Source organism: Mustela nivalis, assembly GCF_964662115.1.
Source record: "Mustela nivalis genome assembly, chromosome: 6".
In the NCBI taxonomy this organism is placed as follows: Eukaryota; Metazoa; Chordata; class Mammalia; order Carnivora; family Mustelidae; genus Mustela; species Mustela nivalis.
In genome coordinates, this window is record NC_139025.1 from 82,148,224 (window position 1) to 82,176,079 (window position 27,856).

The window sequence follows — 27,856 nt, forward strand, 5'->3', positions numbered from 1 at the left end:
GCACCCGTTTAGTCTCTATTCTTATCTCCAGTATTTATTTAAGACTACACAGTTTCCTCAAGTACGGCTTTGGCAGTATACCACAACTTTTGTTTTTTTTAAGATTTTATTTATTTATTTGACAGACAGAGATGACAAGTAGGCAGAGAGGCAGGTGGGGGCTGAGGGAAGCAGACTTCCTGCTGAGCAGAGAGCCTGATGTGGGGTTTGATCCCAGGACCCCGGTATCATGACCTGAGCTGAAGGCAGAGGCTTTAACCCACTGAGCCACCCAGGCACCCCTCCCACCACTTTTTTATTTTATTATCACTTAGTTTAAAATATTTTATAATTTCCATCATGATTTTTTTTTAAGATTTTATTTATTTATTTGACAGACAGAGATCACGAGTAGGCAGAGAGGCAGGCAGAGAGAGAGAGGAGGAAGCAGGCTCCCTGCTGAGCAGAGAGCCCGATGCAGGACTCGATCCCAGGACCCTGAGATCATGACCTGAGCTGAAGGCAGAGGCTTAACCCACTGAGCCACCCAGGCACCCCCATCATGATTTTTTTAATGCATGGGTTTTTTAGAAGGATATATTTTAATATTTAGATATGGGGATTTTCTAGTTATTATTTTTTATTGATTTCTTGCCTAGTTGTACTGTGGTTAGAGAACGCACTTCAAATATATTAGTTCTTTGAAATTTGTTGAGACTTGCTTTATGACCCAGTATATGGTCCGTAACAGATAATACTTTCCAAAGATGGCCACAAACATCTTCAATGCCTCATGCTCTTTTGCTATGTGACTATGCAGCTTCCTCATTAAGAAGGGGGACGTCTAGGTTTCCATCCCCTGGAATCTCAGCAGAATTCCAAGATAACCAAGAAAAAATAGCCTTACATCTTTTGCTCCCAGCTTCTTGGATGATGGCTTCCATGTAAGAAGTGACTACCCTGAGGCCACCAGGCTTGAAAGACTTGAGCCATGTGGAGAGACTGTGGAGGATGAGATATCTTGAGAAGAGAAGGCAAGGCTAAGGAGGACCCAGGTGCCAGCACATGTGACTAGTCATCCTGGCTATCTAGTCAAGACTTCAGATGACTCTAGTCTCAGCTGTTTCTGACTGCAGTCACACTGGAGACTCTAAGTGAAAACTACCCAGCTGAGCCCAATCTACAGAACCTTGAGAGATAATAAATTGCTATGTTTAAGCTCTACATTTATGGGTTATTTGTAATGCAAGAATAGTTCTCCAGAACATGGTCAATTTATTTAAATATTCTGTGTGTGTTTTTTTAACTGACAATTATAATTGTTGGGTGTGGTGTTCTGTATGTATCAATTAAGCCACGTTCATTAGTTTGTTTATCTAAATCCATATCCTTAATGATTTGGTTTGCTTTCTGTGAATCACTGGGAGATATATTAAAAATCTCTCACTATAATTCTATATTTGCCTATTTCTCCTCTTATTTGAATTAAATTATTTGGTTTTTGTGAATTACAGGAAAGAATACAGAGCATCTTAACTCTATTTCATTCCTCCATATCCAGTAACCCCAAGTTGAGTTTAGAAAGTACTAAATATGCTAGTAATAATACTAGATATGATAGTATATATTAGATATGTTAGTATGATACTAGAATATGCTAGTAGTAATAATAGTAATGAAACTATGTAACTTTTTCTTTTTTTTTCTTTAAGATTTTATTTATTTATTTGACAGAGAGATAGAGAGCACAAGTAGGCAGAACAGCATGGCAGAGGGAGAGGGAGAAGCAGACTCTCCACTGAGCAGGGGGCCTGACATGGGGCTCAATCCCAGCACTCTAGGATCATGACCTGAGTTGTAGGCAGCTGCCTAATCGACTGAGTCACCCAGGTGCCCCTATATAACTTTTTCACTGAGCACTTATTAAGTGCCAGTCGTTGCCCTAAGTACTTTACCTGAAGTACTTGCTTAAGCCTCACAATTTCCCTATGATTTTGGCATTATGATTCCCATTTAACATAGACAGGTTAAGTAACTGGTCTAAGATCACTCAACTAGATAAGCACTATATTGGAATTTAAAACAAGACAGTCTGACTCTGCTCTTAGCCACTCCCTTATACTGCTACTGAGATGTGATGCCCTCCCTAGGCCAGAAGATATGAGCCCAGGTGTCATTTATGAGCATGTTTGCTTTGACATACTGCAGCATGCAAAGTAAAACAAACAAACAAACAAAAAATAGCTAAGGTACCCCAGGAAAGATTTATATATTTTAATAAATTGTTAATAGCTTCAAGTGGGTTTTTCTGGTATATATTAGTAGCAGGATGATAGATAGGGCAGTGGGCCACTAGATCTTTCATTTGAGTACTTCAGGGAATTACTCATACTAAATAGAAATTTGTGCTAAATAGTATTTCTGGGAATAATTTATACCTAGTAAAATATTATAGACTCATAGGTCTGGAAGGTCCCTTAGAGAGCAATTATTTTAGACCACTTATTTATAGTATTAACAATCATTATCTTTGAAGGTAGCATTTTAAGGGACTTTTAATATTATTTATATGTTGTTTAATTTTTCATAAGAACACATCACACATAATCAGAAAAATAAAATGGTTATTCCTGCTAAGAGAATTCGTAGGGGAAAGAATAGTCTTTTCAACAAATGGTATTGCAACAACTAGATATCCACATGAAAAAGAATGACTTTGTGGGGCTCCTGGGTGGCTCAGTTGGTTAAGCAACTGCCTTCGGCTCAGGTCATGATCCCAGGGTCCTGGGATCAAGTACCACATTGGGCTCCTCCTCCTCTGTGGGGAGCATTCTTCTCTCCCTCTGATGCTCCCCCTGCTTGTGTTCTCTCTCTCTCTCTGTCTGTCAAATAAATAAAATAAAAAGAGTGAATTTATACTCCTACCTTATACCATATACAAAAATTAACTCAAAATGAATCCCAGACCTAAATGTAAGAATTAAAACTATAAAAGTCTTAGAAGGGGGATGCCTAGGTGGCTCAGTCCATTAAGTGGCTGCCTTTAGCTTGGGTCATAATCCCAGGGTCCTGGGATCAAGTCCTGCATTGGGCTCTTTGCACAGTAGTGAGCCTGCTTCTCTCTCTGCCTGCCTGTCCCCCTGCTTGTGCTCCCTCTCTGTCTCTCTCTCTCTCTCTCTGACAAATAAATAAATAAAATCTTATTTTAAAAAGCCTTAGAAGAAAACATAGCCTAAGTCTTCATGATCTTGGGTTAGGCAAAGACTTCTTAGATATAAAACCAAAAGAAAGATATAAAAACTGGACTTCATCAAAATTAAAAAACTGTTGTGTTGCAAACAATGCCATCAAGGCAGTGAAAGAAAACCCACAGAATGGGAGAAAATATTTATAAATCATATCTGTGATAAGGCATTACATCCAGAATATATATATATAAACTACTACAACTCAATAATAAAAAGACAACCTAAACTAAGGTGAAATCTGTAACTGGCCCCAGATACAGAGGACAAGGAAAGGCTGAAGAAAGAGGCAGACCACTCCAGATTGGTAGGTGATAGTTTAATAAGCAAGGGCACTTACATACAAGGCTTGTCTTGGGCAGTTGCAAGATGGATAGATATCTGCACACACCCACCAGAATCTTAAACATTTATATAGAGGCTTTAACTGAGTTAAATTGAATATATATTGGCCAGATGGTCTTAACACCATATTGCTCTCCTCAAGTCTGCACCCTTTAAAATGGCTCTCACTGTGGGAAACAGTGGGCAGAACACACATTTCAGGGACATGGGAAGGGATGAGGAGCTTCCAATTGCCTGGGTCCAAATTGCAGGTTAATCAGTGGTCACATCCTCTTGATGACCTCGTCTAACAGTTAGACATTTCTCCAAAGAAGATATAAAAATAGTCAATAAGTATGTGAAAAAAAATGGTCAACATCATTAGCCATAAGGGAAATGCAAATCAAAACCACAATGAGATAACAATTCACACCCACTTGGATGGCTATATTAAAAAAAAAAAAACAGGTAATAACAAATGTTAGTGAGGATGTGGGCAAATTGGAACCCTCATACATTGCTGGTGGATAAATGATGCAGCCACTTTGGAAAGCAGTTTGGCAGTCTTCAAAATGTTAAACGTAGTTGCCATGTGATACAGCAATTCCACTTTCATATACCAAAGAGAAACCAATTCCACTTTCATATACCAAAGAGAAACAGAAACATACATTCACAAAAAACTTGTGCACTAAATGTTCATAGCACCATTATTCATAATAGCCAAAAAGTAGAAAAAACTTGTGTCCATCAATTGATGAACAGATAAATAAAATGTAGTATCTTCCAAACAATGGAATGCTACTTGGCAATAAAAAAGAAAAGAAGTACTGATACATGATAGAACATGGATCAACTCTGAATATGTTATGCTCAGTGAAAGAAGCTTGTCATCAAAGAGCATGTTATATGATTCTGTACATATAAAATGTCCAGAATGGGCAAATCTATGGAGACAGAAAGTAGATGAGTAGTTGCCTAGGGCTGGGGATGGGGGGGAGGGGGCATGGGCAGTGACTACTAGTGGGTTTCTTTTGGGGGTGAACATGTTCTAAATCAGACTGTGGTGATAGTTGTACAATTCTGTTTTGATACTAAAAACCATTTTAATGGTTTTATGGGTGAATTATATATAATGGGTGAATTTTATGCTATATGATTATAGCTTAATAAAGCTATTAAAAAGAAAAAATGGCTATTCCATTAAATTGCTGCAATATGATTTGTGGTGGGTTCCTGGGTAGCTCACTCAGTTATGTACCTGCTTTTGGCTCAGGTCCTGATCCCAGGGTCCTGGGACCCAGCATTGAGCCTGGTTGGACTCCCTGATCAGCCTGGAGTTTGCTTCTTCCTCTTGGTCTGCCCCTCCCCCTGCTTGTGCTCTCTCTTGGACTCTCTCCCTCTCTCTCTCTCTCATGAACAAATAAAATCTTTTATAAATAAATAAAATTATTTAAGGTGCCATTCTATTCGTTCATTATTAAACAGTTTATTTTTAGTTTTTCACATTGCTTAGTGTAACCAAACACTCCATGTGAAAGAACCGTTTTTTACTAAAACTACTACAAAACATTATAATAGAGAGGTGATATCCCTAAGGTCACCTACATGTTTTCAACATCATAAATCTGTCAACACTTTACAGGTGTAAAGAACTAGTATCTTCCACACAATTCTTTCCCATACAATAAGGTCAGTGGCCTGTCCTTAAGCCTCAATTCAAATTACTCTAGCAGCAAGAGACATGAAAATATACTCCCTTAAACAAAACAGAAGTTTATTTCTCTGTCACATAAAAGTCAACCCAGGGCTGAGATGGCAGATATCTCTCCAATGACCTCTGGATCCCAGGCTCCTGTCACAGGTCCCAGGCACAGTCTACTGCTCTGTCAATCATAGGGTATAGTTCTTGCTGTTACAGTTCATCCAAGCAACAACATGAAAGAAACAGAAAGAGCAGGGGTGGAAGCAAAGGGGACCAAGTGTATGTGCCAAAGGTCTTTAACAAAAGTTCCCAGATGCCCTTTCTGCTGTGCACTGATTGACCAAAACATTGTGATAGAGCCATACTTAACTTCAAGTGAGACCGAGAATATGGTCTTTATCCCAGGTACCATGTACCCAGGTAGAAATTAGGGGTTTTATCATCATGAGAGAAAGGAAAACACACATTCAGAAAACTCACAGACTCTCCCAGTAACTCGTAATTTAACTGTCACAAAACCCCATCAAAATCTAGAGAAAAGTAATCTGGTCACAAAGGATGAAAGAATTAAGATGAACTAAGAACTATACACTAAATTAAGCAGTATGAGGAATAACTATGACTAATAGTGAAAAGCATCAGAGGAGACATGTCTGCAAAAGGGTAGAGAAATAACCAAAAGTTCTAAAATGGGATGAGTATTTTTATAAGATGGGAGCCAGAGGCACTATCAGTCAGATACACTAAGCAAATAAAAAGTGGCTTAAATGAACAATAAGTAAAATCTCACTTCCTTTCAGGTCCCATTAAGACCATCAATTTTTATCAAAACACTTTATTTTTGCCGCTTTTATTTGTTCATATGTTTCCAATTCCAAAGGGCTTACATTATCAACTGATTTTTTTTATTTTTATTTTTATTTTTTTTTTGCTTCTGGTAGTATTTCAAGGATATGCATTGTACCTAGTCTTCTCTACACTCCTAAAGATGTAATTAATTTTCCTTAGAAATCACTGTGGTTGTAGTTTTTTATTTACTATATTAACACTATCAGAAAAATATTGAACATTCCCAGAAATCACAGTGTACACAACTTAATGTAAATTTACTTAGTGCTTTTAATCATTAATTTAAGATCCACAGACATGCTTGGTTTCTATGTAAGAAACAATGTGACTGAGATAAAGTGTTCAGGAGAGATAACATTTAATATGTTTCAGGAAAAGGTAATTAACATTTAGTTTAGTGGGGTTTTTTTGTTTTGTTTTGTTTTAGTTTACAAGTTCAGAAGAGTTAATCATAAATACAAATATAAATAAGGAAAAGTTACCATAAGGGGAAAATAGAATTTTCAAATGATGCTGAGATTACCTTAATATGCTGTATAATGAAATTTGAATCATGGGAGAAAGGAAAGGTCAGAGCCCATATACACCCAAATGATCCAAACACTTTTTTTTTTCAAACATTTTTAAAAAGTGCATTTTCTTTAGATAATTCTGCAGCTGGTATGCACTTCCTAGGAGAAAGTACAGTTTTAAAAAGATGATAGCCTCACAAAAAGTATATCATATATATAAAGTAATAAATCCACCAGATTCTATATAGTATGACCATATATATAAAGATAAGAAGTTGCTGTCTTGAAATCATTATTTAAAAAATAAGCCAAGCATGTTGGCTGGTTTTGGCTTTGCAGATCTGCTGTCAGTTACATTTGAAACAGTCATGTTCTAGTCCTTATTTGGCCCCTAGTTAGTCACTCTAGGCAGGACACACTTTCAAGGCCTTCTTCCTCATTGTTCTCTAAGGTTCTTTCCAGCACCGTGATTCTAAGGTGACGTGAGGGCCTATTTCAGATGATATAGTATTGTATACATTAAATCACTTCTGGTATATGTTATCAGGAGCTGTCCACACATGAAGTCTGTATCATTAAAACGTTTTTCTCCATATTTTTCAAGATAGAAACAATGATTTAGAACTCAACAATAACATTTTAATTTTTTAAAATCAAAATAAGATGACCAGAATCATTAAACTTAGTACTCACAGCGCTGAACCTAGAAAAACAATAATTAATAGAATGTTAAAGCCAAAAGACCATCTGATGGACTGAGACTTCTTATGAAGTGTTTTAAAGACAATTACTCCATAACAACTACATACTCGGGATTTGTGGACATAACATTACAAGCTGGGGGAAAAAATCCAGCTCAAATGTCAAATCATGGAGCAAGAATGACTCTGAAATTCCGGAAGACACATTTTGAGAAAGAAACAGAATTCTCCCATTTCCCCGTTCCCCTCTCCCAAAGGGGAGAATGTAAAATTATGCACATCTTTGGTAAAATTTCAGAAAAAATAAATGCCTAGATATAAAGAAAATTTAACTTAACATTTTCTCTTCAATTTGTTTTTTATAGCAGACATGTTAATTTCATTTTGAACGTGGTATGCCAAATATCCTGAGCTTCCAGGAATAAAGTCACGTAGCTCCCCAAGGAATTTCTTCATGGCATCAATTGATATATAACCTACAAAATAAAAAATACATATATTTGATATCCTATCATGCTATCATACTGTTTTGAAGTATCTTTGACTTATTAGAGTTAAAATTTCTAAAGAAAGTTTTTAGAAAAAAGTGAAAAGAAGAAATAATGCCAGTGAGAAGATTCTCTATGAAACTTGATAATTACCACGGAACACCTCCTTCCCAACTCCCCACTCCCTGCAGCCATCTATCTCTTATTTTCTTTTACCTTTTTAAAAGATTTTATTTATTTATTTGCGGCAGAGAGAAAGAGAGTAAGAGAGAGCACAAGAAGGGAGTGGGTCAGAGGGAGAAGCAGGCTCCTTTCTGAGCAGGGAGCCTGAAGCAGGACTCGATCTTGGGACTCCAGGATCAGGACCTGAGCCGAAGGCAGTCGCTCAACCAACTGAGCTACCCAGGCACCCTATTTATTTATTTTTAAAGATTTTATTTTTTTATTTAGAGAGAGTGTGAGCAGTGAGAGTGAGAGTGAGCAGAGGAAGAGCAGAGGGAGAGGGAGACGGTCTCCAGCAGACTCCATGCTGAGCACAGAGCCTAATTTAGGGCTGGATCCCAGGACCTGAGATCATGACCTGAGCTAAAACTGAATTAATCAACTGAACCACCCAGGAGCCCCTTCTACCTCTTTTTAAAACACAAATATTTGATTATCCACTTTGACTACTGACAGTATAATGTCCAGGTTGAGGATAAAACATAAAGTACCTAGACCAAAATAACTGGAAAGTGTCTGGCTTAGAATACAATAACTTAGAACTATCTATCCAATAGCTACTAACAACACAAACAGCTCATCTTCACTAGTAGAGCAGGACACACTTTCCTGCACTGCTAACACAGGGTTAGCATTCTATAATAAGAAATTAAGGAAAGGGGGGGCCTGGGTGGCTAAGTTGGTTAAGTTGCCTTCAGCTCAGGTCATGATCTCAGGGTTCTGGGATTGAATCCCGAATCGGGCTCCCTGCTCTCTAAGGTGTGTGTTGAGGGGAGATCTGCTTCTCTCTCTCCCTCTGGCCCTAACCCGTACCCCCATGCTCTCTTTCAGATAAATAAATAAAATCTTTTAAAAATAATAGATTAAGAATAATCAGTATTACTGCTAAGTCAACAAAGGTTATGAGTGTGATTAACTTTGATAACAGTAATCTGAAATTGATAAGAGTATTAAAAAACCCATCTTAGAATGTGGAGAGCTTAAAAGCTTAAGGGCTCAATGACTTTAGGGCAACCCATTTGGGACCCCTCTCACTCTAAAGGGTTTTTTTTTCCCTTTCTTTCTGTCCTTGCCTTCACTTAATAAACTTGCACTCACTTCAAAAAAAAAAAAAAAAAAAAAGGGACTCAATGACTTGAAGCAATATTATCTTCACAGCAACTGCTTATCTGAGTTATTATATTTTATGAGTAATATATTTATAATTGATATTAAAACTGAAACCTAATTTAGAAGTCAATAGTGTGTGAGGAAAAATTTGGGTACAGCTCAAAGATGATTGATTTTAGAATGATTGATTGCTTTTAATAATATATAATAAATTGACAGTTAATAAATTAAATATGAATTCACAAATATAAAACTGAGTAGTGTCTTTAAAGCTATTTTAATCATAATCATTTACTTTAGAAAATCTCTTGAGCACTATTTCTATACTCCATATGGTTCACAATCTTTGCCTAATGACTAAGTTTCTGTGTAAAATAAACTACTAAAGGAAAATACTAACATTTAGTTAATTGCACTGTGTGAAGTTTCTAAAGGTATGTGTGAGGATAGGAATTTTTAAAATCATTTAAATATTAATAAAAATATTCCTATAAGAAAGATAGGACATTTTTGCATCATGAATGGATTATTTTAGCAGTTTTGAAGCAGTTAGGACTTCAGGCTGAAGTTCACTGACACTCAAACTAAACTAGCTTAATAGAAAGATTGCTGTGTCAACCAAACTGTAAGAAGGCAGACATATTGCCGGGCCTCAGAAGTAACCAGAGCTCACAGCTGTCTCTCACTGGTATCCAATTTTTCTCTGTGTGTTAATTTCAGTTCTTCTCTCTTGAGGCAAGTTGGCTTTTTTTGCATGGTAGGAAACATGGACCCACATGACTTCAAAGTTTTAGATGTAAAAAGCCAAGGTCACCTGAATGAGAATGATTTGATTGGCTGCATTCTATGTATAAAAATCTAGAGAAAGCTATGATTGGTCCAACTCAAATCAGGTATTCATTCCCAAGGCAACTGCTGGGGGTGAGGAGCAAGCTCATGTTTTAGGAAATGACTATTTCTGTGTATCAGATGAATTGAGGGGGAAGAAAAGAAAGTTCCTAAGAAAGGTATTCTTGGTGGAGAATTCCATACATATCTATGGTAGCCAGCTTCCCAGATGGCCCTAAATGATCCCTATCTATTGGAATTCACAAATTTGTGTAGTCTCTAGAAAGAGAGTCTGTACTTAGGTTGGTCTGTATGACCAACAGCACATGGCAGAAGTGATTGTATGCCACTTCTGAGTAGGATAGAAAAAGAGACCAGTGGCTTCTGTCTTGGGTATGCTCTTTTTTTCCTTCTTGTATTTCTCACCTGAGGAAAGTGACCTGCCATGTTGTGACCAGCCTTATGGAGAGGCCCTCTTGGTGAGAAGTTTGGCCTTTGGCCAAAAATCAGCAAGGACCCAAAGCTTGCCAATAACCACATGAGTGAGCTTTGAAATGGATTTTCCAGTACCACTTGTCCCTGAGTAACTTCAGCCTAGCTGACAACTTGACTGCAACCTTAGGAGAGATTTTGAGACAGAGTATCTAATTAAGAAGCTTTTGGATTCCTGGCCCTCAGAAACTATCAAGTAATAAATTTTCATTGTTTTAAGCTGCTAACTTTTAGAGCAATATGTTACACAGTGACAGGTAACTAATACGGTATCTATTATAAGTTCCCAGATTTTTAATTATCAGAACTTTTTGGTTTGAAAATTTTTGCCTGCAAGATATTTACAGTCACAAATTATTTCTAGTTATTTACTAATTTTTAAAATTAGTCACACATGTAGTAGTCAATCAGAATTTCTTATCATGGGTGATATGTAATGATATCAGACTAAAATAATTTAATTCTGATCAAAAGCAAAAACTAACAAAAAGAGACCAAAAAAGACAAAAAATCCCTTGAAATTTATGGGACATTTGGCACTATCTGAAGATATTTTTGGTTGTCACAACTTGGGACCACCGATTCTAGGGTATAGTTCCAACTTGTATTTTCTACAAACTAAAATCTAATTAGTTCTATTTTAAGATACTTAACAGTCATTGAATTGAACCCAATCCATTTTGAGGAAGACACAGTCAAGTTACAGTCACAGAAGTTACTACCACTGCCTAAATTAGAACTGTCACTCACTATATTCCAACAAGAAGTTATTCCTTCCTATAGAGCAGATGGGCATGATTTAAAAAAAAGGGGGGGGGGAGTAGTTGTCATTTCACATCAAAACTAAAGTCAAAGAATCATCTCTAAAGCTTGAAATTTTCTTTCAAGAAAGTACAGTTTAAAGTTTAAAAAAATTTTTTATAAAAGTTTTAATGTAGGGGCATCAGGTTGGCTCAGTCAGAAGAGCCATGCCTCTTGATCTCAGGGTCATGAGCTGGAGCCCAGTGTTGGGTGTGGAAGTTACTTAAAATAAATAGATAAACTTAAAAAAATAAAATCTTAATATAGAAATATAAGGAAAGAAAATAATCAAGAAAATAAAAAGATCAGAAAATTTTACTTTGGCTCTATCAATAAAATTAACAAAAGATTATCACAGGTTGAAATTTTACTTTAAAAAATCTAATGATTTTTCATAGTTCTTTTTAGTTTGTTTTTAATACAACACTTTCATGTCTTTTGAATAGTCAGCAATGAAACAGAACAGTATTGTTACATGTCCAAATCTAAGGATTTGTCTTTATTATACGGCTGATTTTAACACTTATCATTGATTTTTAAAATATGCTATCAAACACTTGGTAAATCCAAATGAACATAAGACATTTAGAATCTGGTGATAAAGTTGCCTGAAACAAAATCAATACCAGTAATAGGCCACAACCGTGGTTTTAGGGGTACCTACATTTTATCTGAATGTTTAGATCTAGGGATAAATTAGGGTAGCAATCGCCGCTCCCGATATTAGAACTTAAGTATTTCTACTTAGCTCATTGTCCTTTGCAGGCCACGATTGCTCCTAAGAACCCCAGAACTGACTTCTCTGCTGTGAAAGTTAGGTAACAGACACAGCCTCAGAAGACACATTAAAAGTTCTTTTTAAAGTGCTTTTCTAGGGCACCTGGGTGGCTCAGTGGGTTAAGCCTCTGCCTTCGGCTCAGGTCATGATCTCAGGGTCCTGGGATTGAGCCCCACATTAGGCTCATTCTATCTGCCTGCCTACTTGTGATCTCTCTCTCTGTCAAATAAATAAATAAAATCTTTAAAAAATAATAATAATAAAGTGCTTTTCTAAAGGCTATGAACAGAAGAAAAAAAATAATGAAACAAATGACTCGACCAAACATAAGAAGGAATAGTACTATGAGAGAAGATGTAAGAATTTGTGGAAGATGCAAGAGTTAGTTTTAACACTGATAAAGAGAATGTGATAAATATACAAATGATTTTTAAAAATGAAATTTCAAAAACCTATACTTCTAAGTTGCTGTGTTTGAAACACAATATTTTAAAAAACAATCCGTGACCCTACTGAATACTACCTAGATCAAAGTATATAAATACCAACCTCACTTAACTGTTGTCCAAATCCCAATGGCCAGTGTCATCTGATTCCCATGGTTCCACCCTTTCATGTCAGTCTTAGTAAGCAGTCCTTCTACATGTCAGGTACTAGAAAACCCAAATACGGAGTCTGGGGACACCTGTGAACCTCTTTAAATTTTATGCAAAGTTGGTGTGTTATGTTTGTATGTGTGCATGCTAGGGAAGGGGGTCTATGTTCTGTCAGATTCTCAGAGAAAACTATGATTAGAGTTGTCCATATAATTTATCTTCCAAATTGGGACACTCAAGAGGAAAAAACTGATCCCAGGACAAAAGACATAAACTGGGACTGTCTTGTGTACACAAGGATGTGTATTCACGCTACCAATAGACAAATGTTTTAACAGAAAACATGGGACCTATCTCTGGGTCAGTTCTGCAGATTTATTTAATGCATTATTGTACATTGGGTATTTAATGCTTTATCATACAAAATAGTCTTTTGTTTCTTCCCTATTTGGGTTTTCTCTAAATTTTATTTTATTTTAAATTACCTGTTACCATGTTGTTCACAGGATAATTCTGAAGAGGGAAGTACATCTGCTTTTCTGTAACTGGAGTCCTTATAAAATGCTTTTCTGTGCTATAAAATCAAATATACAGAAAGTCTTATTTATATTTGTTTTTCCCTGAGAAATTATTCCAGACAATATATATACAGTAATCTATTTGTTTTTGAGCAGACTTCAATCTTATTGGGTGAAAATGTTAGCAAAACTTCTTTTGTGCTTCTAAGTAATACAAATTCCCATATAGATATTTTCGGCTTTCTTGGCCACTTCACAAAACATATTTTTTGTGTATATAGAGGCATAAGTCTTTTCAGTATTCTTAAAAGCAAAATAATTCAATAATACTTTATAATTAGATTATATATATGTGTGTGTGTGTATATATATATATATATATATATATATAATTTTAAATATGCCAAAGTATAGTGGGGTTTATTTGAAATAATCATAGCATTTTTTGTTATTCAGTATTTAAAGATTTGGAACTCTATTAACTAGTACTTCAATGCTTTAAATAAAAAAATGAAATTTGGAGAAATCATGAGGTACACTAAGATTCTGAAGTGACTTCTGAGTTAAAAAGAAAAAAAGTTAAAGTATTCGGAGTGTGGTTGTATAGTATACTTAATTATATTCTCACTTTTAAGAGCTAAGTAGTTTTCAACTAAAATATTCTGTTTTCTAACTCTGCCAAGTAATAATTTTTACTGTATTTAGACTACATATAACCAATAGATAATACAATTATATGAAAATAAAAACCTCAATAATAAAGTTGGGGTCATCCTTAATTTATTATTTTCCTTAAAAAAATCTAAAGTTATACTTAGTGAAAGTAAAGCTTTATTTTCAATTTGCTTAAAAATTAGGTTTCATCTGAACTCTTTTTTTTTTAAAGATTTTTTTTGAGAGCAGGTGTGAGAGAGAGAGAGAGAGCACATGAGCAGGGGAAGGGGCAGAGCAAGAAGCAGAATTCCCAACAAGTTGGGAGCCTGATGTGGAGCTTGATCCCAGGACTTGGGATCATGACCTAAGCCAAAGGCAGATGCTTAACCAACGGAGCCACCCAGGTGCACTGAACTCTTACAAAAGAAATGACAGCTCAGTTAGGATAAGATCCTTCAAACAAAGCAAAATAATGTTCCCAGAAGAGTCAGGACTATAAAAGGATAACCATTATTGTTATTTAGTATGGCTTTAAAATTTCTGGCTAAGCAATGAGATGGGGGAAGGTAGAGAAGGAAATGGAAAAGACATCTAGTAAGAAGGAAGAAGCAATCTTTCATATTAACAAATGATATGATTATACACCCTGAAAAGCCAAGAGAATCACTGAAATATTTCTAGAATCTTAAAGATTCCAAGTGGATATTTATAAGACAAATATCCCCAATTCAATAACTTTCCTATATAATAGCAATACCTAATTAAAAATAAAATGGAAAAAATGAACCAATCTACAACAGCAACAAAATTCATAAAAATCTAGAAATAACCATAACAAGATATTTGTCATTCTACATGCAGAAAAATGGGAAATTTTATTGGAATATAGAAAAGGAAAGTAAAGAAAAACAAAAAACATTCTCCTGCAGAGGAATATAGAAAATTATAAAGTTATCAGTTCTTCTTAAATTTTAACATAATTCTCGGGGTGCCTTGGTGGCTCAGTGGGTTAAAACCTCTGCCTTCGGCTCAGGTCATGATTGTGGAGTTCTAGGATTGAGCCCCACATAGGGCTCTCTGCCCAGCAGGGAGCTTGCTTCCTCCTCTCTTTCTGCCTGCCTCTCTGCCTACTTGTGATCTCACTCTGTCAAATAAATAAATAAAATCTTTAAAAAAAAATTAACATAATTCTTAATAGGTATTTTAGAGGTTAAGAAAAAAAATAATTCTAAAATTTACCTGAACAACAACATGTTAGAATATCTAATAAGAGGCAGACCAAATTTATAATGGAATGGAAAAAAAACTAGCAATAATCTTAAAAGACAAATAAAATTTATATGAAGAGAATATGAAAATGTTCCTCAAGGGCCACAAAAGAAAATTCGAACAAATGGGGAAAAAATACCATTTTCTCAGATAAGAAGATTCAGTATCAGAGATAGTCTCCCTTAGTTAATCTATATATTTTTTGTAATGTTACTAGAAGTAACAACAGTACCTTTTTAAAAATATATGAACAAGGTGCCTCTAAAATTCAGACATAAAAACAAACCAGCAAAAAGAATAACTAAGAAAATTTGAAAAAGAGTAAAGAGGAAAACTAGCACTAGATACTAAATCATATTATAAAGAACTAAAACAGAGTCATTTGTATGGCAAATGAATGGAATATAAAAATATAAAATGCAGAAATAGACCCAAATCCTTATAGGAATCTAACCCTTTGATAAAGGTGGCATTTTAAGGCAGGTTTAGGGGAGGGGTAGATAAATTATTTAATCAATAGCCACAAGTAGTTAGCTATCTGAAGGAAAGAAAAAAAAGTGGATCCCCACCTCACTTATTACACAAAGACATATTCCAAATGTGTCACAAATTTAAATTGAAAAATAAGTAATTAAGAAGAAACCAAAGCAAAAAAAAATAATAATAATCTTAAGAGAAGGAAGACTTCCCTAAGTGCAACACAAAACCTGAAAGCCATTTTAAAAAAAAGTTAATAAGCATTAATGTATATAGTAAAATATATTTGCATGACAAACCCAGCATTTTTTTTTAAGATTATTTATTTATTTATTTGACAGAGAGATCACAAGTAGGCAGAGAGGAAGGCAGAGAAAGAAGGGGAAACAGGCTCCCTGCCAAGCAGAGAGCCCAATGCGGGGCTCAATCCCAGGACCCTGGGATCATGACCTGAGCCGAAGGCAGAAGCTTAACCCACTGAGCCATCCAGGCGCCCCAAACCCAGCATTTTAGACAATAGGCTAAGGATTAATTCCAACATTTCACAATGAAGCAATTCTCCTAAAATGTAAAGTGTTCTTATCAAAAAATAAAAGTAAAACTCGATCAATAGAAAAATGTGCAAAGGATATGAACAAACAGTTCACAGAAATGAAGAACACCTGAAGACACACAACCTTGTTCATAATAATAACAATTCAAACAAAAGGAGACTAAGATACCATTTTATACCTATTAGATTAACAAAAACCAAAATACATGATAGTACTCTATGTTGGGGGAGGTATTATAAAATAAGATGACTAACCATCCCAATTTACCCTAGATTAAGGGATTCCTCAGGACATGGGACTTTTCAGTGTTAACATCAGGAGAGTTCTAAGCAAACTTGGATGTTTGGTTCCCCTAGCTGGAAAAGACACTTTTATAAACAACCAGTAGGAACATAAATTGATTTAACTGGTATGGAAGGCAATTTGGTAAGACTTATCAAGGATACAAATCTACATGCCTTTTGACCTCCTAAGAATTACCCTAAAGACACTTACACCCCTAAAAAGCTACATTACATAATCAGTCACTGAAGCATTGTTATAAACAGCAAATTAGAAATTACCTAAAAGTCCATTAAAATAAGCAACTAGAGGGGAGCCTGGGCACCTGGGCGGCTCAGTGCGGTAAGCCTCTGTCTTTGTTCAGGTCATGATCTCAGGGTCCTGAGATAGAGCCTTGCATCAGGCTCTCTGCTCAGCAGGGAGCCTGCTTCCTTCCCCCACAAACCTCTGCCTGCCTCTCTGCCTACTTGTGATCTCGCTCTGTCAAATAAATAAATAAAATCTTTAAAAAAAATAAGCAACTAGTTAAGTAAATTATGATAAATCCACATAGTGGAACACTATACAGTATAAAAGTGAAAAAGCTCTTTATGTAATAATATGGAGTGATCTCCAAGGTAAATTAATGAGTGAAAAAAGGCAAGGGACTGAACAGGGCTTATAGTATGTCACCATTTGTTAAGAAAAAAGAGAAATGAAATACATGCATTTGCTAGTATACGCACATATAAGAAATGATAATATTGGTTGTTTCTGGGAGAAAAACTGGCTCACTAGGGACCAGTATTTTCATAATACCCCCTTTTGTATGTGTTGGATTTTGATTAATTAAAATTTGAAAATGAAAAGTAATATGTAGGCATGAAGAACTAAAGAAAATATTTTTAAAAGGAGAGCAATGGGGGCACCTGGGTGACTCAGGTCAGGTCACGATCTCAGAGTCCTGGGATCGAGCCCCGCATCAGGCTCTCTGCTCAGCAGGAAGCCTGCTTCCCCCTCTCTCTCTGCCTGCCTCTCTGCGTACTTGTGACCTTTGTCTGTCAAATAAATAAATAAATAAATAAAAGGAGAGTAATGAGTTTGAGACTTGCCTTGTCAGGTATTAAAATACATAAATGAAGTTTTATAATTTAAAATGAATATTGTATTGATACAGAAATAGATCCACAGATTAATAGATCTCATATACATAAAAAAATGACAAAGGGAAATTACATATCAGTCAGAAATAGATTTATTATTCAAAAAACCAGTGGAAATTTCTTAGTTGCAAAACAAAATCAATTTATATCTTCACCTATTACCATACACCAAAATAGGTATCTCCAAAATTTAAAACTGACGATCTCTGAATGGGAAAGAACTTTTATGAATAGAAAAGCAATAGAAGAAATTATAAAGGAACTGTAATCAATTTAATGATGCAGAAATTTAAAACACATCTTTAAACAGTATAAGCCGGAAAACAAACTGAGGACATAATGTGACAAATTCACAAAAGGATAATACAGCTATTATATGAAGATGCCAGACAAGTTGATAAGACAAATAATAAGACCCCCAATAAAAAGGGGAGAAAGGATAAAAACCACAGAAAAGAAATATAAAATGCTAATAAATTTTTTAAAGTTTCAAAGTCATTAGAAATCAAAGAAAAATGCACATTAAAACAAGATGTATTTGTATAAGAAATGTACTAATGTTGTTGGTAGTTATCTCTAAGTGGTGGAGTTGCTTATAATTTAAAATTGCTTTTTTTCTATTTTGAAAAATTACATGCATTATGTTTATAAGAATAATTAAATTCATGCAATTTTCAGAAGATTTGGGGAACATACTGGAAAGCAGGAAAAGCATTGTAATTAAGAGTTTGGATTCTGGATCAACTAGACTTAGCTTCAAATTCAGCTTCACTATGTAAGTAATATTGGGTGACATTTAGCACTCTGAACCTGTTTCCTCAATTGTGAAATGGGGCTGATAGCATTTATCTCTTACAAAGTTATGAGAATCAAATGAACCAATAAGCTCACAAGTGCTGTACATCTAGCAAGTGTTTAATAACTGGTTCATTACCTACTGTTGGATACCATTAGTAGTATGCCAACAAATCAAATGTTTCCTGAGTAAGGGCAAAGTATATTTTATCTATGTTCACACTGCACCCTCTGGTGGTTCTATAAAGTAAAGGTTCTAGGTTAGACACTTACTAAGGTATCTGTTCATATCCTTCTTCCATTGTTATTGTTATTAGATTGGACATACTTTCCCCAAATTAGTACGTCACCTTTGTATCCTAAACTACTTTTTGTTAGGTGTTTTTCCACGTGCATATTTTTCTTTTGACTTAGTTTATGGTGTTTTTATTGCCATGTACAAGTTTAAAATATTTTTGATAGTCACACTTACCAATCTTTTCCTTGATGGCATCCGTGTTTTGCAGGGCAACTATTTCCTAAAGAACTTATATATCTTATATCTTTCCTAGTCAAGTGAAGCACTGGGAGTTACTTTTTATTTTCTATTTCCCAACCTTTTCTTACAAGGTCACTTAGGATTATTATTCTTTCCTCTATTATTTTCATTAAGATATTCTTCCAGTGAGAATATCTCTATTAAGAATATCTTCATGGTCTTACCTCTTCCATTCTTATTTTCCTTCCTCTCTTTACCAGTTTCTTATCTCAAAAAAAAGCATAGTTTTTTTTTTTGCTATGTTCAAAGGAGTAAGGTCAAAGGAGTGCTATACATAGAGATCCCAAGACTTAAAATATGGATTCTCTAACTTAAGTGGTAGAATATCTAGAAGTCACAGGACCATGAAACAATAGTTTACTAAAATTAATTAAATACACAACTTTGTTTAAATTAGATAACAACTAACTTCAAATTATAACAACCAAATAGCAGGTACAAGAGATATAAGTAAAAAACAAAGAAAAACTTAAAATTGAAGACATTATATAATGTAAACCCATTACTTTTTTTTTCTTGGATGATTGGAGATTTATTTAACACTGCTGGGCTCAGGGGAGACTGTTCTCCAAAGGTCTGAGCCAACCCTTTAATTTTTATATTGAAAAGAGACACTACTATTTGATCATTTTTATTTCTGCAGCTAAATGCCAGACCTTCGAACAGCCAGTAATCTCTATCAGTATTTGGAAACCAGGGAACCAGAAAATACAAAATTAGGACTGGATAATAAATAAGCCTGAAACAAAGGGGGCTTCTCAGAGATTGGCTCCAACATAATGGTAAATCCATGATTGTCTGTCTTTTTAAAATTAATTTCTTAAACCAAAGTAACCACATTACAAACAGTTTAGAAAGGAAAGGGGAAAATCACTCAGAATTTCCAATCCTAATAAAATTACTGCTCATATTTTATGTATCTCCTTACTTAAAAAATTTAAAAATAATGTAACAGTAATACAATATACATAAATTCTTATTTTTTCTTTTGCAAGGATAGTCCATCATAGTGGCTGGCTCTGGAATTACAGTGACCCAGTTCAAATCCAACTTCTCTTCACTTAATAATATAAGTTTGTATGACTTTCGGCAAATTAACCTGTCTAATCCTAGATCTCTTTTGCTGTAAAATGGCAGTGGTGATAATGATAATATCAATTGTGCAAGAAGATTGTGAAAATCAAATGAGATAAACACTTAGAGTTAGTGTTCGAAGATCCCTACATTGAATTGAATATCAAAGAAATGTATGAATTCAATACCTTTTGGATAATTCTTTTTCTTGATCTGTTGCTAGTTCACTGCTTTCCCTAAGGGCTTTTATTTCATTTGGTATTACTTCATCATGCTGTAGATAGCAAAAGAAATCACATTTTTTAAAATGAGCACACCAATGATCCAATCAAATGGTTTTTAAAAAAGCAGAAAAGTAAATTGACAATATGTATCAAGAATCATAAAAATATTTATACACTTAGGCACATTCAATCTAGTGCGTTGGCAAAAACGTACAAAACTTTGCACACACACACAATTATACTATCTGCTTTTAGGGCTATGTAATGAAGACTGTATTTTTAAAATATCAGTTCTGATTATATTAGATCATAAAACTTTGACTAATTTTATTCTTTCAATTTTTTACATTTTCCCTGATGTAGCCATATTACTCTTTAGTTTTTAAAAGATAAGGAAACAAAAAAATGTTTATTAACTTAAACTGTCTTAAAAATCCTTGACTTGAGGGGCGCCTGGGTGGCTCAGTGGGTTAATCCTCTGCCTTCAGCTCAGGTCATGATCTCAGGGTCCTGGGATCGAACCCTGTATCAGGCTCTTTGCTTGGAGGGCAGCCTGCTTCCCCCTCTCTCTCTGCCTGTCTCTCTACCTACTTGTCATCTCTCTCTCTGTCAAATAAATAAATAAAATCTCTAAAAAAAAAAAAAAAATCATTGACTTGAAAATTCCCAGACTCCCTTAACTTACAAATCAAAAGTATGAAGTAAGCTGAACCTATCATATTTCCCCTCCAAAACTAAAATGGAGGGGCACCTGGGTGGCTCAGTCATTAAGTGTCTACCTTTGGCCCAGGTCATGATCTCAGGGTCCTGGGATGGAGCCCCATGTCCGACTCTGCTCTGTAGGGAATCTGCTTCTCCCTCTTCCTCTCACTCTTCCTCTCTGCTCTCTCTCTTTCTCTGCTCTTCCTCTCTCTCTCAAATAAATACATAAAATTTTTTAAAATTTTAAATTTAAATAAAATTTAAAATTAAAAAAATAAAAAATTAAAGAAAATTTTAAATTTAAAAAAAACCCACAAAATTAAAATGGAGTCTTAGGCTATGGAGTTAAGGAAGAGTAAAATGTGTATCAAAAAGATATGTGAAAGTGACTCAGGTGCTGGTACCTGTCACATAATATAATTACTTAATATGCCATTAGGAAATTTCTCTGTTTAGATCACAAATCCACTCCAAACAATAATAATGTTCCTCAAATTACTTACCAGATTTACCCTTGTTGTTGTCATTCAATGAAGTCCTTTCTACTTACATATTCTATGGTTACATTATTATAATTGGCTAATATCAATCATTATTTTGAAAGAACTAACAAAATCATTTATCATAAAATCACATAATTTCTAGAGTCAGTTATCACTACAGGCATGTTCTACTAATTTTTTCCCTGGTTTTTTTTTATTAACATATAATGTATTATTTGATCCAGGAGTACAGGTCTGTGAATCATCAGGCTTACTCTACTAATTTTTTTTTCAATTTATTTATTTTCAGAAAAACAGTATTCATTATTTTTTCACCATACCCAGTGCTCCATACAATCCGTGCCCTCTATTATACCCACCACCTGGTACCCCAACCTCCAAAACAATCTGAGGGGTACTAATTTTTTTCACAGAAAAAATAATGGATTGGGTTGGAGCTGAGAAAATTTGATTCCATTTTGCTAATGTCTAGCATGTGAACTAAAACAGGTTTTTACCTTCTCTTTACCTTGGTTCTCTCAGTTTCAGAACTGAGTGATTAATTAATGGGCTTTAAGGAGCTTTTTAGCTCTAAAGTTCTGCATACTTAATAATTATTGTTAAATAACAACCATTCAGTCACCATTCACATTCCTGAAAACACTATCACAAGCCAAGGATTAGATATTATGGTCCTCAGTACAAAACAGCCAAAGATACTAAAACAACTATGATTTTCAGATGATGACAACTTGGGAAAAAAAAAAAACTAATGAAAGAAATACAAAATGTATAAGTTAATTGCTTGACTTCAGACATAGAAGATTTTCTCCCTAAGTGTTTATTCTGAAAATTTTCAAACTCTGAAATGTTAGAGAATAATACAGTAAGTACTATACAGCTTTCACCTGATTCTTAACGTGTCAACATTTTTATTACTCTGCATGTAATAAATTTTATTACTTCTCTCATTTTTTATTTTTTGCTGGATCATTTGAAAAGATTTGCAGATATTATGACATTTTACTCCTTAATCTTTAGCTTGTATTTTCTTTAAAGAGCATTCTTTTATCTTTATAATACTACCATCACAATTAAGAAAATTAACATTAATTCAATCTCACCTAATAATCCAAATTTAAATTTTCCCAATTGTTCTCAACATGTCTTTTTTACTTTCTATTTTTAAAATTTCCAGAATCATATCAAGGTTTAATATATCATATTTAGTTGTTATGTCTCTTAATCTAGAACAGTATTCCTGCTTTTTTTTTTTATGATATTGTTTTAAAGAGTCTAGTGTGATATGTCTCACATCCTGGAACTGAGTGTTAATTAGGTTAAACATTTTGAACAAGAACACTATATAGATAACACTGTATGCTTTCTACTATATCACATCCAGTTGAACATAATGAGAGGTTATTCCAATTTTGGTGATGCTAAATTTGACCAGTTGGCTAAGATGGTGTCTGCCAGATCTCCCTACTGTGAAGGTACATTGCTTACCTTTGTAACTAATAGGTAACCTGTGAGGTGATAATTTGAGAACATGGTTTTAACACCCAATATTGACTCTGCCTAAATCAATTATTTTATTGGGAGTGGTAAAATGGGTTTTCTATTTAGTTGCTATTTTATAAGGAAAATTTCCCTTACTCCACCTTTCCTTTCCTCCCTTCCAACCCTCCTTCTTGCCTTTCTTTCTTCTTCTCATCTCTTTTCCTTCCATCTCTTTTCCTTCCTTCCTTCTGTTCTTTCTTTCTTTCTGCTTTTGGAGTATCACAATTGAATCATGGATTCTTTTAAATTTAATGCATTATTCATTACTTATTCATACTAGTCATTCTTTTTGATGCTCAAATTACCTCAAATTTGGCTACTGCAAAAAGATTTTGAAGTAAGTCAAAAGCATTGACAAATTTGAGGCAGAACAGCAGAAGCTATAAAACAGTCAATTTCCAGTATTGTACACATTTATTGAGGGGTATTATTCAAAACATTTAACAAATGACACCACAGGAATTAGTAAATCAGAATCTATGCTGGCAGTAAAAAACTGGTAAATGAAACAAGATGGGATTGGGAGGGAGACAAACCATAAGTGACTCTTAATCTCACAAAACAAACTGAGGGTTGCTGGGGGGAGGGGGGTTGGGAGAAGGAGGTGGGATTATGGACATTGGGGAGGGTATGTGCTTTGGTGAGTGCTGTGAAGTGTGTAAACCTGGTGATTCACAGACCTGTACCCCTGGGGATAAAAATATATGTTTATAAAAAATAAAAAATTAAAAAAAAACCTGGTAAATACTGTGAACCTATTAGTCCCCTAATTAATGATAAAAGCAAATTTTCAAGTTTTTTACATGAATAATTTTATTCATACAAAAATATCTCAAATTTGTCAGTGTACTAGTATGAAAACAATGTCAGAGTGCATAATGTTCAATAAAAGCATGCCCTTTAAATTCCATAACTGGGATCACTGCTGTTAACATGTCACAAATAAGCATTTTTCAGATTACATTGCTTTCAAAAACTTTTGAAACTGGAGATTCTAACCAAATACTTTAATTTACTCTTACCTTCTCTCTCTGAATATGTTGGTCTTGTTCCCAAATAAAACTACCAACTTTTCTTCTTATTTCTGTGGTAAGAAAGACAAATCCAATATTATTTTTTTAAGTAATTTTGTAAAATTTTCTGAAGTTTACCTGAAGTCTGAAATTTCTAGGCCAGCATTATTCCACTTGCATCAAACTCACCTAAGATACTTGTTTAAAACACAGATTCTTATTGAATCAGAAGACTGAGGAGGAGCTCAGGAATTTGCATTTCTGACAACCTCCCCAGATGATTCCAAAGCATTATGAAAATAACTATTGTAAATTTTTTCTGCTGGAATTTATGCCTTCATTAGATATCTGTGTCTTAGGCCAACCATCAAAATAAAATAGACCAATCAGTCAAAATAAAAGGCATAAAATTCCTAAATTTGTAGAGTAGAGGTCCTCAAGAATTCAGTAATTTGGTAAAAGAAGAGTGGAAGAGAAACATGTCTAGTGGGCATAGTAATATAGGAATTCTAAGAATGCTCAGCATATCAAAGGAATATGTCATCATCCTTAATAATCTCAAAAGCTTCCACAGTAGCCCACTTGAGGACAAAAAGGTAACACTCCTCTAGACCTATGTTATCCAATACAGTAACCACTGGACTAGCTATATATGAGCACCATATTGAAATGTGGCTAGTCCAAAGTGAGATGTGCTATGAGTATAAAATAAACACTAGATTTCAGAGATTTAGCATCAAAAAAAGAATGTAAATATCTCAATAATTTTTATGTTGGTTATATACTGAAATGACATTTTAGATATATTAGGCTAAATGAACTATATTCTTTAAAATTAATTTTACCTAGAGGTAGCTGGGTGACTCAGTTGGTTAAGTGTTCAATTCTTGATTTTGGCTTAGTCAGGTCACAATCTCAGGGTCATGAAATCAAGTGGGGAGTCTGCTTAAGATTGTTTCCTTCTCCCTTTGCCCCTCCCCTCCCCTGGGCTCTCTCTCTCTAAAAACAAACAAATCTTTAAAACATTAATTTCACCTATTTTATCCACAGATTTCTTATTTACACTAGAAAATTTAAAATTAGTATGTGGTTCATATTTGCATCTCACACTTCTACTAGACTCTACTAGGTGGATAATAATGTATACTTTTTATTGCATGTTTTCATTTAAAACAGATCTTTTAAAATTTTATTTATTAATTTTATTTTTAAAAAGATTTATTTATTTTAGAGAGAAAGAGAGAGCACGCATATGTTGTGGGGTGAGGGAGGAACAGAGGGGGAGAGAGAGAGTCTTAAACAGACTCTGCACTGAGTATGGAGCCCCTAATGCAGGGCTTGAACTCACAACCCTGAGATTATGACTTGAGCCGAAATCAAGAGTCAAATGCTTAATCAACTGAGCCACCCAGGCACAGTTGTATAAAGAATAATACAAATATATGGGTTCATTATTAAAATGAATCTTAAAATTTCATTATAATAATGAAGAGATTGAAAACTAGCAAATATTTATTAAATGTTCACATGTCAGACTACTTAATATATTATCTCACTTTATCCTCAAAACAACTTTTTAAAATTCTCAAAACTAGTAAATATTGGATGCTCTCCAAGGAGCACTGGGAGGACAAGATATGCTTTTTGTCTTATTCACTACTGAATCCCCAGCACCTGGGTTGAAACCTGACACACAGGAGTTCAGTGAATGTGTGAATGAGCAACAAACAAAGCTAGAATATACACCCAAGGCACTCTGATCCCGAGTCTCTGATTTTCCACTTATATTAAATGATGCAAAACGCAAAAATCTCTTATTGAGAACGAAGATCAACCAAAGTTGGGAAACCTAGGTGGATTTGGCTAATAGAGATTGGATAAAAGATTTTTGCTAACCTTCTTGCAAACATGCAGGAGGAAGAATGAAATGACCTAAAGCCACCGAGTTTTTCATTTCAGCATTAGCTACTGCAGAGAGATAGTAGGCGTGAAAAACTGTAGCATTATCTTCTATGTAATCAAGGCTCTGATATATTCTAGGAGAAAGAAATGAAACATTTTAGATTATAAAAGAAACAAGAATGTATTCAACCTTTCAAAAGAAAGAATAACTGCGTGGAAGTAGGGATAATTATCTATAGGCAATCAGGACAGTGGGGAATAAGGGAATGGAGAAAGGGCAGCCAGAGTGGTGATTAGATCTCTGCTTTGTAATGACAACGTGAAGGGGGATAGCGGGTGGGCAGATTGGAGGCAGAGTAATCTCTGTCAAAGCTAGTGTGATAGTCCAGCAAGAGGTAATGACCGTGTGTAGGAAGACAGTAGTAGTGAGCAAGAACATTTACATGGGTACATCATACATGTACCCTGAGATTTGGCCACCGACTGATTAATGGGGGTGGGCTGATAATTCTCAAGAAACTACAAGCGTTTTAAGTTTGAGAACACAGGACCTGGTGCAGGTGTGAAGGGGCAATCAGGAGATTTGGCTGAAACATATGGAATGTGATGGCCTTCAAAGCACCACGGAGAGCTGTGGGAGAGAAGCACAAGACTGGAACTCGGGAAGGCTCATGGACCAGGTAGGAGGCCATGTCATTGTGGCAGAAAGGAGAAGAGAAAGGTTGTTTATGTCCCTCTCCCCTTCCAATCTAGGATTGAAAACTTGCTCCTTTCCAGTCTATTCCTATCATCAGTATTTCTTAGTGACCGCGACTTCCATTTTCAGCTCCTGGATCCTCAGGACCCGAGAGGCACGGACTGGTGGCCTTCAGGTACCTCAGCGTGTCTGGGTGGGAGGCATCACAGCTGAACAAGAAGTCGGCGTCCTTTGGGTCACTGATGGAGCCCCCTTCGGCCACTGTGGAGGCAAAAGCACAAGGTGAGCCTATCAAGTATCCTGGGACAAAAGGCCCATAGAGAACAGAGATGCTCTGCCCACCACCTCACCCGCACCTTCCACCCAGCTGCCTACCCCAGAACTGCCTCAGTTCTCGGCCGACGCTGCCACAGAACCAACCCCGCTGCCCTTGAAACATGGCGATCGGCTCGCACCCGGGGGTGTGGGGGAGGGGGGCCTAATGGCGATCGCTAATTGGTCTGAGGTGCGAAGCGAAGCTCGATGATTGGTTCTCAGAGTAATGGGCGGGAAAAGCCCGAAGCTAAAGGAAGAGGCGTCTGGTCACTACTGGCGAGCCACCGGCGCGTGGGATTGTGAAGAAGCGGCTCAGCTTTCACCCTCGAGGTGGCGGAGAAGGGTCAGTCATGCTTGTGAGTGTTAAACCTTCAGTGTTAAAGTTATTGTGCTGTTGTTACAGGCATAGCCACAGGTTCTGTGGCATCAGGTATTATTTTGAAGCCAAACTCATTTTATCATTTATAAATGTTTCAATTAGAATCTGTAAAAGATAACGACTTTTAGAAAGACAAAACCGCAATACCATCATCACACTTAAAAATAATAATTCTTAAATACAGTCAAATTGCACCAGTGTTGAAATTTCTGTTTGTTTGTTTGTTTGTTTGTTTCAAAATTATACTTTGCTTTTCGTTTCCACCACCCACCACCTACCCGCCCCCATCAGTTTTGATAATCTATATTTTTATGGTGTTGTGTCCATTTAAAATAAAATTTCAAAAATATTGATATAAAGGTGATAAAACATTTTATTATCTTTTTAAATATCTGCAGGCTCTGTAACAATGGTTCCTTTTTCATTTCTGTTATTAGTCATTTGTGCCATTTTATTTCTTGGTCTCACCACAGGTTTGTCAGTTTTATCAGTCTTTTCAAAGAATAAATTTCTGGCTTTGTTGATACTCTAATGTATTTTCTATATCATTAATTTTTGTTCTTGTAAGTTTCTTGATTTTAAGTTGCTGTTCTATTAATTTCTTGAAAGAGATGAGTGATTTTCATTCTGTTTTCTAATATCTGCA

At 35.3% G+C, this 27,856-nt stretch overlaps 1 protein-coding gene and 1 long non-coding RNA gene across 4 annotated transcripts in view; one reads left to right on the top strand and one right to left on the bottom strand.

Annotated features, from left to right (window-relative positions):
- LOC309867070 overlaps nt 1-27,856 on the top strand; it is a 78,420-nt gene that overhangs the window by 21,704 nt on the left and 28,860 nt on the right. For 2 of the 3 annotated variants that reach the window (XR_014312967.1, XR_014312969.1), the window contains one exon: nt 902-1,436. This is a non-coding gene — a long non-coding RNA (uncharacterized lncRNA). Of the gene's footprint in view, nt 1-901; nt 1,437-26,645; nt 26,799-27,053; nt 27,188-27,856 lie in introns of those variants that run through there. The other variant, XR_014312968.1, reaches the window with a different exon arrangement.
- Nucleotides 6,722-27,059, bottom strand: TERB2 (telomere repeat binding bouquet formation protein 2). The gene is made up of 7 exons (XM_082735341.1): nt 26,892-27,059; nt 26,696-26,777; nt 25,814-25,953; nt 23,927-23,988; nt 20,122-20,207; nt 13,116-13,204; nt 6,722-7,791 (listed from the first exon to the last, which is right to left on the bottom strand). The coding sequence occupies exons 1-7, from the start codon at nt 26,953-26,955 to the stop codon at nt 7,649-7,651; spliced, it is 666 nt and encodes a 221-aa protein (XP_082591467.1). The 5' UTR covers nt 26,956-27,059; the 3' UTR covers nt 6,722-7,648.

Coding starts and splice junctions, on each gene's coding strand:
- TERB2 (XM_082735341.1), bottom strand. CDS start 26,955: ATGTTTCAAGGGCAGCGGGGTTGGTTCTGTGGCAGCGTCGGCCGAGAA. Junction 26,778..26,891: donor AGAACTGAGGCAGTTCTGGG/GTAGGCAGCTGG, acceptor TTGCCTCCACAG/TGGCCGAAGGGGGCTCCATC. Junction 7,792..13,115: donor TGTGAACAACATGGTAACAG/GTAATTTAAAAT, acceptor TTTATTTTGTAG/GTTATATATCAATTGATGCC.